At 36.9% G+C, this 13,228-nt stretch overlaps 2 protein-coding genes across 2 annotated transcripts; one reads left to right on the top strand and one right to left on the bottom strand.

Moving 5' to 3' along the window:
- Window positions 1-362: 362 nt before the first annotated feature.
- Window positions 363-1,332, bottom strand: LOC128863650 (protein C10). Its single transcript, XM_054102905.1, has one exon. The coding sequence runs from the start codon at window positions 1,170-1,172 to the stop codon at window positions 822-824; it is 351 nt and encodes a 116-aa protein (XP_053958880.1). The 5' UTR covers window positions 1,173-1,332; the 3' UTR covers window positions 363-821.
- A 1,272-nt stretch (window positions 1,333-2,604) lies between these two features.
- LOC128863649 (FAS-associated factor 2) lies at window positions 2,605-5,227 on the top strand. Its single transcript, XM_054102904.1, has 5 exons — window positions 2,605-3,102; window positions 3,165-3,447; window positions 3,523-4,154; window positions 4,211-4,354; window positions 4,434-5,227. Exons 1-5 carry the CDS (start codon window positions 2,983-2,985, stop codon window positions 4,629-4,631), a joined length of 1,377 nt encoding a protein of 458 aa, XP_053958879.1. The 5' UTR covers window positions 2,605-2,982; the 3' UTR covers window positions 4,632-5,227.
- Window positions 5,228-13,228: the final 8,001 nt, after the last annotated feature.

Raw genomic sequence — 13,228 nt, 5'->3', positions numbered from 1 at the left:
ACTAGAAACGGCCCTACAAAAATCTTTAAATGATATTTTATAATTGAGTTACCTAAATCCTGCCTAACTCAAAGAAATTTCTGTCATCTACCAACGCGAGCTTCTTCCCATCCTCTGGAGATGCGAAGAAGAAAACACCACTTTCTAGATTAGATTTACACCTTTAGCTCAGATGATAAATAGCGTAGACGTAGATTTGTTACCCGAAATCTCAAGGTTTTCTGTTCTCGCCGTCGCCGGTTTAAATGAAGTGTTCCCTCTTCGTCCTTCAAACAAATCTGTGGATTTTTGACAAAACAACTCATGTGACTTTAAGGCATTTTGCTTGAGACTAATATATTCTGATTTGTGATAGAAAAATGTATTATTTTATTGAACTTTTATTATGATGGTCACTTAAGCTACGGGTTTGAATTACTAAATATTTAAAGAAAAGCAAGTGCCTGACAGAAAAAAATGGTAACTCGTAAGCATAAGCAAATATATGTTTGCTAAAAGCTAATACTTATTAGTGATTTATTTGACATTAATCAATACGTACAATAACTATTATATTTATAATTTGTGTTTGCATACTTTAACGTAGTATTGTGAGCAGTTTCTATGAAAACTATCCCAATTGTTTTCATAAAAAACACGTTTACAAAAGTATAATAGGTTTTAAACTACCCTAATACGTAGGTATGTAAATCTTAATATAAATGCATTTTTGTGCCTATTGTAGAGCTGCAGCTCTGAACCGCTTTTTTTTTGTTTTTTTTTTTTTTTGTTTTTTGCTAATACATTTCTTATTTCAGTCTTTCGTTACTAATTATATTCAATCATATCAAAATATCATTTGTTGTATTTATAGCAATAGGCGGCAAGTAGATGGCTCTTATTTGGCTACGTAGTCTTGCAATTTCCACATCCTCGCGTTCCATCTCCCGCACCAGCTGAGAGAATTGTACGAGCCCTTCACGGTTTCCTGGGAATCCATAGGTTTTAATTACATCCGTTTGCAATTGCATAACAAGCGGAAAGACATGCTGCATCATTAACAGCATTTCCTTGCCAGCAGAAGCCTTTGCTTCCGATAGCTTCTTAGAGTTCTCTGGCTGATTCACTGTTCGTATGATTTCAATAAGGATTTGCTTGGCAGTGTCGTTAGTGAAATTGACCAAGTACGACATTTTAATCCTGCTGATGTTTAACAATGATTAATACTGTTTGACTTTGAAATTATTTAAAGCAAGGCAGTGTGAAATTATTGTGTATTTTGACAAATTTATGGAAAGCAACTTTTGTTTACAACACTTAAATATGATGAATAGAAATGTCATGGAATGCAAGGCGAATCTATGAATTCGCCTTTATTAAATGTAAACAAACTGCTGTCGCGTTGCCAATCGTATAAAAAGAATGTGGCAAAGTGGACAGCAATAAGACACTGCCAATCCAGCACGAACCGTCAAACAAAAAATAGTTTTAATAAGCTATGTTAAATTGCTTTCATTTACGTATTATTATTTTTTGTGAGTAATAAATCAAATGAATCAATAAAAACATTATAAAAGTTTAAAATATAATAAACATAGTTTTTAATGTAGCAGCAAGAGCCACCTACAAAATACTCACGACTCCTCATAGTAAATAAATTGTGTATATGTTGGAAATGTCATGTTAGAATAACCAAATCTATAAACAAAGGCTACATATTTAAAATAAAAATAAAATCAGCTGCGCTACTCCGACTACCGCTTAAATTTGCTTTGATATATGATAAAAAAACACTGTGTTTGTTGTTGTAGCAGCATGAAATTCCCCAAAAATATACGGGGAATGCTGCTGAAGAGACCGAATCAGGGTTGTTCCGGTTACGTAGAATCGACTGTCGTGGGAACGCAACCACCGTATGCGAATGGCATTGCGTGAATGCAAATCGGAAGTACACAGATTCCAAACCCCGGCAGGAAACAAGACGAATTGAGTACCTTAGGTGGCGCCTAAGCAAAACAGTTACTTTATTTTCGCGATTTTGACAAGTCTGACGACAGCTACCTTCGCAATACAAAACAATCAAGAGTAGGAGAAATTACATATTTGTGAAAATTCGGTGAATGGCTTGATAATTTTGTGATTTGTGACATTTAAACTAATCAAACGATTGAAAACGAAGTGCCGTGTGTAAAATTTTGAAAGCACAAATTAATATAAAACCTCCAAATGCAGTTTGCTTGCGATTTTATGCGGAAAACGCCGTGAAAAGAAAGTATGTGTGTTTGTGCATAATTTCTTATGTTTGGTTGTTTCCATTACTTTCGTCTGTTCTTTTTTATTCTTCACAAACAAGTAATTTCACTTCCTGTTGCTTGTTTATTTATCAGGTAATACGACACGGCGAATTCGGAAGATGCCATACTCGCTTGCGACGAATCTTACTCGTTAACTTTGCTGTTGCTTTCCCATACAATTTTTTCGTCAAGTTAATCGAGCATAGAATTAGCGAGCGGGGAAATGCCGAATAGAAACCTTATTTTAAAAATTGTAAGCCTATGTAAATGCAACTCTGCGTGGCATGTCTTATAAAATTGTATAAAATACCGTGGCAACTTCCCTCAGCTGTCATTCAAGAAAAGTCAGATAAAAAGGAGAATTCATCGTGAGACAGGTCTGCCTTCAGCATTTTTGTTTTATTTTTCTAAAGTTACACAGGCTTTTTTGAAAAACGGATCACGGCGTCAACGTGTGATTTTCCGAAAACCTTTGCCCGAATCCAAACAACGGGTGAAAAGAAGGCGGGTGGGTGTATAATATTGGGAATGCAAATACTGCAACGCTTCATATCGGCGAGGGAACACGACTTTTTCACGGCAACTAAAACGACAACGACGGCAAGGTCTACGTTCTTTGAACCGTCCATTCGATTACACCAACAACAACTTACGAATAATCTCCTTTGATTTGTTGTCTTTCTGTGCTACAAAAGAAACTTACACAGTCATGGAGGACGGACTTACAAATGAGCAAACCGAAAAGATTCTACAATTCCAAGAAATCACAGGGATTGAAGATATGAACGTATGTCGAGACGTCTTAATAAGACATCAGTGGGACCTTGAGGTATGTAATCAAAACAAGTATTCAATATTAGGAATCACACTCAAAATTGTTCATCTTTGCAGGTGGCGTTCCAAGAACAATTAAATATACGCGAAGGCATTCCAACCACCTATGCTGCCTCGAGAGATGTACGCGCACCCGCTGTAATCGATGATCGTTTTTTGCAGCAAGTGTTCTCTGCAAATATGCCCGGTGGGCGCTTGGCGCGTGTTGGTTCAGGTCCAATCCCGCGCAGCTTTTCCGGCATCATCGGCTATGTGATCAACATTGTATTTCAGTACTGCTACTCAACATTCGCGGGTGTTCTAAATGCTTTACTAAGTCTTGGACGGAATGACGAAAGAAGTATGTGTTTGAGTTTGCAAAATTAATATTTGAATCGGCTTAATTGATATACATATATTTATTTATTTATTATAGTTGTCACTGATCCACTCGGGGATGTTATGAGCTTTATACGCTCCTACAATGAGCGTTATCCATCGCACCCGGTCTTCTATCAAGGCACATATGCGCAAGCGCTAAATGATGCTAAACAGGAGCTGCGTTTCCTGCTCATATACCTGCACAAAGATGCCACAAAAAATCCAGATGTGGATTCATTGTGCCGCACCACACTATCAAATCAATCGGTGATTGATTATATTAATCGTAATATGCTTTTCTGGGGCTGTGACGTATGTTCTCCGGAAGGTTATAGAGTAGCACACACTTTAAATGTGCACATCTATCCGACGATGGTGTTAATTACACTACGAAACAACCGCATGGTTGTTGTGGGTCGCTTCGAAGGCGATTGCACTCCTGAAGAATTGATACGGCGTATGCATACTGTGATCTCAGCAAATGAAATATGGTTAAGTCAAGCGCGTGCTGATCGCTTGGAGCGCAATCTCACACAGACTCTGCGTCAGCAACAAGACGAAGCATATCAACTTAGTTTGCGTGCAGACGAAGAGAAGGAACGGCTGCGTCAGTTGGAACGAGATGCAGAGCGCAAAGCACAAGAGGCTATCGAACGGGAGCGCGCGGAAGAAGCACGTAGAATAGAAGTGAGTAACTTAAAGCAGATATAAAGTATTTCATTAATTCATTTTCAAAATTTCAGGAAATTGCTCGACTCAAAATAGAGTTAGCTGAAAGGGTACCAAACGAGCCACCGGCCGGTACAATGGATGCCATCAGTGTCGTATTTAAACTGCCGAACGGCGCACGACTTGAACGACGCTTTCTGAATTCCAATTCATTAATTGTAAGTCAAAATAGTTAGTGTAATTTGTAAATTAAACTGTTATATATTCTAATGTTCCTTGCTTTACCATTATCAACAGGATGTTTACAATTATCTTTTTTGTCACCCGTCGTCTCCTGATGAATTCGAGATAACAACGAATTTTCCTAAACGTGTCCTTTATGCTAGTTCAAACTCTCATAACGCCAACGTCAATGGCAATGGAAATGACACCACATTGGCTGAAGCCGGCTTGAAGCACCGAGAAGTGCTTTTTGTGAATGACTTGGAGGCGTAATGTCCATAGCAATATTTTATACAACATACAACAGCAACAAACAAAACAATCATTGGTCAACGTTTGATCAGATTTCATAGAGTAGTACAATGAATGCAAGTTTGTTTTGCCATTGAGCACGAAAAAACTACGCTACTACGACTAAATCAACACTACCGAACGGGATGTTTTCAGAAGCTGAAAACAAAACAAAACAAAACGTATATAAGATTTGTGACAAGAGCAAATGAAGCGCTTGTTACTGGACATATGAATCGTGTGTCGTCGTGTTGAAGCTCATATATACATTTATAACAACATGCATTGTTATTTAATTTATGTGTTTCAAATTTTTTTATTAATTTAAGTAATTGTACTGTTTCCCTTGCTTTTTAACGTACTTATCATTTGTATAGTATGTATGTAGCAAAAATACTTGGACTAATCTAACTTATCTCTTCAAACCGAACACACTGCATTATTTCTCTCTCTTCCCTTCTCTCTTTACTTATGACAGTCGTAAATAACATTTTATCACAAAAAAAAAATCAGAAAGATTTGTAGAATTATTTACATTTCTATATAAAATTTAAATAAAACAGTATGCTGAAGCATAATTATCCAGCGTATTAAATTTTATTTGCGTTTTGGGCCGAGGTCAAGATTAGGCATAGTGGGAAAAAGGTATAGATTTTCTAATGCCTGACTTTCCGTCAAAGGATATAGATAATATACCTGTATATGTCAATGCAACGACCTTCAACAAATAATTAGATGGCTTTGTGATGCAGGTACCTACTGTAAGACACCCTAGTAATCCACTACGAAGAAACCAGTTCGAAATTTATTGAAGAATATCCCAAGTTTAAGTTAATGGCAAAGAAGTATATATTTTTCCTGGCTTTCCGTCAAAGGGTATATGTATGTAAATATATACCTAAATATGTCATGGCAATGACCTCCAACGTATAATTACATGGCTTTGCGATTCAGGTACCTGCTGTAAGAACAGCTGCAAAAGCCCTCGTAATCTACTACGAAGAAAGCAGTTCTTCGAAAGTTATTGAATAGTCTCTCGCAACAATTCACTCGCCACCATCCTAATTTATCAGCGCGCACTGTACAACCGAAACTACTACTTCTCCCATGCATTCACATCGTCTGGTGCAGTGTGTATGTATGCACAAACCAACGCACCGCCATTGGCTAGGCTGAAATTCCCAGCAATTCCAAACGAAACAATCGAACAAAGAAATGTTATGCGCCGCGTGTTGGAAATGCTGGGCGCTTGTTACCATGTGGAACAATAGACGTGCTCGACGGTTGAAATGCGGCTTGGCTTCGCCGAGTGTTGCCGCCGTCGTCAGACAAGCGTCGTCGGTCATCTCGCCACTATGCGCCCGACATGAAAGCATTTTGAATGGCAAAAACAGAAGAGGATATGCGATACTTATAATTCACCGCAAGCCATAAATAACAAAGCCAAACCAAATTCGAACGACTTAATAAAATAGCGTGCGCCGGCAGGTGACGGAAATAAAACGCTGCATTGGAACGCGGCGGCGGCGAAACCGATAAAACGTGTCGGTTGCTGCCAAGCACGTGCTAGTCAACAGCAAGCGGCAGGTAAGCCACCAACCAACCACAAGCAACCAGAGAAGCTATCCGCCGCCGCGCATCGCTATGGAAAATAAATGAAATGAAAATCAGGCAAGCAGGCAAGAAAGATACTTTTCGCTCGAAGCGAGCGCATGTAGCCGCTTGGAACGCCACGGCGTTCGATGTAAAAGCGAATGCATCGCATCTTGTCTTTTTGAAGAGCGCACCCAACACGCCATAGCGGACGCAACAAGCCGGGTGCGATGAGCGCATACGCGGACCGCCGGCGCAACCAAAAAGTCCGAATTCTGTGCGAAATATGACACTGTACACCAGGCGCGCAAAGCATACAGCAACTGTCGACGAAATGCCGGGCGACACAATCGAACATTTTACTACGTAGCTGGGTAAACATGGGAGGCGCGCGCATATGCGTGTGGTTGTGAGCATTCGTGTAAACAACGACTAGTGGGCGTTGCCCAATGGTAGCCCACACATCAGCATATACGTAAGCAGTAGTTGTCCCTGTTTGGCCAGCGATAGAATTTTTGTCCGCCAGGCCATAGTTGCCAACTTCCCCTTTAAAGTATTACATGTAGTGCTTTTTGAGAATTGAAACGCCAAAAAAAATTCGGTAGTGCCTAGTGCCAATGGACTTAATTTATTCTAAATGCATGGATCTAAGACAGCATTAACAAATTCAAATATTTATTGCGGCCAAATGAGGCTTGACAAGAATTTACATATTAAATGCACTAAAATGGATACAAATTAAGACGTACAATGACTCAGCTGGCCTGTATACATTTGAAAATGTGGACAAGTTGGCAATTCAACTTTTGACATTACCATACTCAAGTGCAGGAGAATCATAATCATGTTTTATTTTAAGTATATGAATATACAGAAAATAGCAGGAAAAAGAACAGAAGAAGTGCGCGTTTGTGATCCACTTGCACATTTTAAAGTTTTTCTACAGAAACGTTATGAGCGAATAAATTTAGCATTTTTTGAATTATATGCTGCATTATATGTTTTTTGTTTCTATGTATTACTATTTCACGTTTTACATTCATTACATTGCAAAAAAATGTATACCTCGATTTAAAAAATTGTTTTTTTTTAGTGTGGTATAATGCCTTTTTGCAAGTTTTGGTTCCTTTTAAAATTCAATAGTTGGCAACACTGCGGTCCTGTATCGGTAACTTGCTTCCTGCGCATTTCTGCTCTTCTGTTCATTTGTTCAGCAGTTGCGGACTTGTTTTATCCGCGTGTCGTCGACATCCGCCGCATGCAATTGAAAACGTGAAACAACAAACACCGCGTGACGGAAACAATGCTATTGTAGTCGTCGCATACACGCCAACGCCACGGTATGGCACATGGCACTGCGGCCACGTTGCAGTGTGTGCGCGGTGTCGTGTCGTTCGTGTGTACTCGAGACAAATCAACCTGTTTCTTTCAAACACTATCTCGGCAACAGGCGCACAGCAATAGGGGAAAGAGTCGCGAGTGCAGCTAGCCATCTCAGTTGTTCGCAGGGCAATAGCCCGCATTTTCGTACACAGTAGGTTCGAAATGGCAAAAAATGTCTTGTGACCTTGGCGAAAAAGGCGTTTCTCGATATTATAAATACACGAATTCACACAACAGCAGAATACTATTTGGAGTGACATACAAAATTGATTAACATTATCTTTTGTTCCACAGCCGTAAAGTATACAGCATCTATGGGTTTTTTTATTTAGTTTATATTTAAGTAAATAGGTGTTACAAAATAAAATAACTTAAAAAACAACAAATCAGTATTCACTTATACTCGTAGTTTTGAAATCAATCCAATTTTTTATATTTTCCAAATGCAATCCTGTGTTAAACCGAACTGATTTCTACATTGAAACAAAGAATTAATACCCAAATAATTAATTAAAATTAAAACAACATTTGTGAATTTTTTTAATTGTAAATTTTATTTTGTATGGTGCAAAACAAAGAACTTAAAAAAATAGTTTGATTTATAATCTATATGTATATAATTATAGTATATTCATAATTTTTTAAATTCCCCAAATAAAGTTCAGTGCTAAATCAAACCGATTTGCATATATAGTGGGATCAGTAGTTATTTTTGAATTAAAATACAGTAGATTTTGTTTTTATGCGGTATATACGTTCCGCAAGAAACAGTATAAAAAAAAACAGCATAAGAAAAGCTACCAGTTCTATAGTAAAACTATAGATACGTTTCAAAAGTGCTAAGAACCGCATAAATCTGAAATAATGTAATAAAATCGCATAAAAAAGGGTACTAGTCCCATATTATAACTATAGATATGTTCCATAGACCGCATGAATCTGAAATAATTAAATAAAGTCGCATAAACAAAAAATTGTATTTTTGAAAATTGTATCTTAATTTAAGAAACGTCAGAATCGAAAAATAAATTTACATCGTCAGAAATAGAATCAGACAATACCCGCATGTTGCGCATTCGTTTAAGATTTGGCGTAAAATCACTTTCGTCACTTGAGGAAATGTACACGTCTGATCTAGATGGTGATGCAGGCGGTTCCATACTTGTAGGGTTAGCATTTCTGATGTAATCTGTGATGAGTTTTTGCTTAGCTGGTTTAGAATCTTGTTTATACAATTCCCGATAGGTCGACATGCATTTTTTAATTAAAACAAAAAAAACCGCACTATTTCAAAACCGCATAAAAACAGAATCTACTGTATTAGTTTGGGGAAAAAGAAATTCATTGTTTTCTCGGTAAATGGCTGTGGTCATCGATATCTCGTAAAGTATTCATCAAACAATTTAAAGCTTATGCTCGTTGTCAAGGTTACATCTCACATTAAAAAATTCTTTTTTCGTTATTTGTTTGTTCCATTCTGTTGTAAGTTACAGGGTGGTAACAATGGAAGTCAACAAAGAGAAAAAATTGTACATTTTGCAATTTTTCCTTGATAAAGGCGAGAATGCAAGCCAGACTTTAGGAAAAAGTGCTTTCTCGGAAGCAATGAATACGAAAAAAAAGTTAAGCTTATTTTACTCTTATTAATCTACCATTTCCAATTATAGTAAAAGCTCAATATAACAAAGTTAAAGAGGTTGGAAAAATACTTCGCTGTGTCTTTAGTTTCCTTATATTTATAAAATATCACAGCGAAAAATTTAAAGTTTTTGAAAACATTCGTAATAAATATAGGTTAAATTGATCCAGATCAAACAATAAAGAAAAACCTACACTGCTTTTGACCAATCCGGCCAATTCGTTGAGAAATCATGAATTTTTTATGAAGCTACTGCACGGTGCATGTTTCATACCATTTGTTTATGATAAATATTATTGAAATAAAAAATTTTGAAAAAATCTCTACGGATATGTTTAGTTAATGCTTATTTTCTGTTGGCGTTATATAGTCGAAATAAGCGCCGGACGCGAACGACTCATCGACGTTTCCACGACAGTCGGTTCTACGTTACCGAAACGACCCGGATTTATATCCGGCCAAGGACTGTCACTCCAACAACATGCTGATGCTACAACAACAACAACGACTCATCGACATGGGATTAGGGTTAATGAATACAGCAACTAATCTTTCTACAGACGTCAAATCCTCAAATACATATAACACGGTGTAGAATGTTTCCCTTCGAAAAATGGCTACAGCTTTTTGATTGCAGTTTTGTTGCGAAAGTCAATTGCGCTCCATTGGGTAACTCATTTTGGCAACAATTACTCAAAACTGGCTATCTGCACTCGACAAACTACACAATTCGTTATGTAGAAAAATAATAAAAATGCAGAGATACATTGAAAAGTTTCCATGCTCAAGATTTTTTCGTTTATCTATGGAGCATTTTTGTATGGAACATTTCGCACCAACGAGCGAGGGGACTGAGCAAAAATTTCGTTATACTGAGTTTTTCGTTTTATCACGGTTTGTTATATCGAGGTTTCACTGTACCATGATGAGTTTGATGTTAAACCATATAATTAATAAATTGACACCCTTAGAAATGAAACCGAACTTTTTTTATTATCAAATGAAAATTGAAATTAATTACATCTGAGAAGATCGGATCAAGAAATAAAATTGGGTTAAAAATTAAAATTGTTTCAAAACTAACATAACAACACGTTCCCGCAAATTTCATTTCTTCTCCAGTATACATATTCTAAAACGAATTTATTATTGTATTCGGCCGAGCTTTCCTATTTATGGGGTGCGTTTTGATGTTTTGGATAAATGGAGGGACCTGCAGCCAGCTCCGGACGGCAGATGCTTTTTATTCAGGACTTTTTCATGGCAAAAATACATTCGGAGGTTTGCCATTATCTGTCGAGACGCGGCTGCCATTAGAAAAAGCTGTGGCCGAGGTTTTGAACCCGCGCACATCTGAATAGTAGTTACACACCAGCCCTTATTCGGTTACGACGACCGCTCTCGCATGTAATCACTATATACTACAATATTTGTATAAATATATGTATCTGGGCGCTTATATTAAATTTTCCGACCTTCCGGAATCTCATTATATTCTCGCATGAACGCTAGAAGATATTAAACGTTTCCCGAGGCTCTTGAAGAATTAGAAAAGAGAAACAAGCATAGAAGGGACCAAATTTTATATCAATTGCGCTTTTTAAAAATATTAGTTTTTTCTGTTTTATTCCATTGTATTTCTGCCATTCTTATTATTTATGCAAGCTATATTTCTGTATATGGAATATACTTTACTTGAACTTTGTACTTTACTTGAGAATTTTTGGCGCCAAAGCAATTTTTTATTTAATATATATATTTTTTTTTTCTTTCGTTAGATTATTAATTTGTGTCCCAAATTCGAACGAACAAAGTAACTAAAATATTATATTTCTTTTCTCTTTGAGGGGTATTTATTTGGCGATTTTGTCCATATTAAATACATATTAACCTACTATCTCTCCACAAAATATAATACTATACAGAATACTCAAATGCTTTAGCAACTTTTCACTAATTTTTTAGCGAAAAATGCGCATCAAAATTAAATTTTATATCAATAAAACATAAAGCTATATCGAACACCTTCTCAATAGGTGCATAATTGGAAATTTCTCAATTTCTCAATTCATATATAGAAATTGCTCATTGTTTAACTGCCTACTTATACGCAAAATTCGATTTGATATTTCTTTATAAATTTCCGAAAAAACAGTTACGTCCCTGACACTGCACCACGATGTAGAGAATGCGGAAGGTGGCGCCTAACGAAAGGCACTACTTTATTTTTCTTCAATTTGACGATTGAGTGACGCCATTACAGAAAATAGAGAAGCCTTTGAGTACAAATGTATGCACGTGCACTTGTATGTATATACATATATACGTTTTCTTCTAAATTCTTGGCTTTCGGTTTTACTTATTCTTCCTCTTTTTCAGTTTGTTTATTTTTTCTACTCCCATCACGACCCTTGGAAAGGCGCAAACTTGTGTTATACTATTCTTGACACTGCATTTGTAATTGGCAAACATTTTATATTTTTAGTTTTGTTGTGATACTCGAAGTGCGTTGTTCGCAACCATTTATTGAAAATTTATAAAAGATCAAGAGATCAAAGAGATCAAGAGATCTAATATCGAGTTCTTCCTCTTACCTTTTCTTTTTAAATTTGTTTTTCACTTTGCAACCTTGAATATCACCAAACACGTCGTAACTTCTTATATTTCAATAAGAAATGCATACGAATTTTATCAAAAAATTATAATTTAAAAACTCAGTTTTTTATTATATGATTTTTTAAAGACATTTTCTCCCAATAAACAAAATAAAGTATTTTATAAGGTCAAACACGGTTTTGAGCGCTTTCTGAAAAGTGACAAATTTTAAGTTGTCCAATTTTTGAAGAGGGTGCGATAAGTTGCTGAAATGCTTGAGAATAGATTTAAAAAACCACTGTGAAATTGCGTGGCAATTATAATGAAAAACACTCGGAAATGAACTATGTACATAGCCTGCCCGAATATATTATTAACGCTTTGATATAAACTAGAGTTTCATTGAGCTTTTGTGTGTGGTATATTGAAGATATTTCTCTGCCGCACACCACAGTACATCAACGCCTTAAGGTTTGTGCTTAAGCATTTTCAACTAGTCAACAACAATGTCCATGGCACAACAAAACCATTAATTTTTTCACCATCCACAACTTTGTTTCGCGGAGGCATTTCGACAGCAACCTTTTACGTGCTGTGGCCGCTGTTTGCCGGGTTAGTTCGGCGCTGTCATTTCACAATGACCCACCTTTACGACACAAAAACGACGACAGATACGACGACGACACAACGACAGCGTTGATGGTGTGCAGTGATGGTGGTCACGGCTTTGTGCGTTTTATATTTTCCTCAATGCCGCTGACAGAAAGCGTCAGCAACAAAGCAGCTAAAAAGTTCTTGTTACATACTGAAGAAGCGACAAAGTTGCTGACGAAAACCTACAAACTATTCTGCGCAACACAAGAGTCCCTCTTTTCTTTATGGTAGGTAGCATACATGGCCTGAAAAAATCGGTAGTAGTTAGTACCCACATCACACGTAGCAGAAGATTGTTAAAATGTCGTTCGTTGAATTTCCTCTTAAACAAAATGGTGGCTTTGAAATCAAGTTTGGTCTGCGTCACCAACGATGATTTCCGCCTTCACGGCAACACAACGCGCACGCTAGCAGCCAGCTATCATCCATATGGCAGTGCAAGGCAAAGAAGCTTGCTTGTAAGCAAGCGTCATTTTGCCAGCAATGTCTGTTGTCTGTCAACAACAAAAAACCAAACAACAGCAACATTTCGATTAGGCCAGCAGAATGGCACAAGAAGAGACTAGCGACAAAGCGCCAATCGCTTAAATAAATAAGCTGAAATTGAATACACAATAAAGAAAGACAGAAAGAAATATTCATATATGTATATATGCATACATACATATGTGTGCACAATTGAACTCACATCCCCATACAAACATAAATAAAGTTC

Source organism: Anastrepha ludens, chromosome 5, assembly GCF_028408465.1.
Source record: "Anastrepha ludens isolate Willacy chromosome 5, idAnaLude1.1, whole genome shotgun sequence".
NCBI classification, from domain to species: domain Eukaryota; kingdom Metazoa; phylum Arthropoda; class Insecta; order Diptera; family Tephritidae; genus Anastrepha; species Anastrepha ludens.
This window is presented reverse-complemented; position numbering and strand designations above follow the sequence as displayed.

Bases quoted from the DNA above. Each gene is read 5' to 3' on its own strand.
- LOC128863650 (XM_054102905.1), bottom strand. From the start codon at position 1,172: ATGTCGTACTTGGTCAATTTCACTAACGACACTGCCAAGCAAATCCTT.
- LOC128863649 (XM_054102904.1), top strand. From the start codon at position 2,983: ATGGAGGACGGACTTACAAATGAGCAAACCGAAAAGATTCTACAATTC. The intron at 3,448-3,522 runs GTATGTGTTTGA...TATTTATTATAG, and splicing joins TGGACGGAATGACGAAAGAA to TTGTCACTGATCCACTCGGG. The intron at 4,155-4,210 runs GTGAGTAACTTA...TCAAAATTTCAG, and splicing joins AAGAAGCACGTAGAATAGAA to GAAATTGCTCGACTCAAAAT.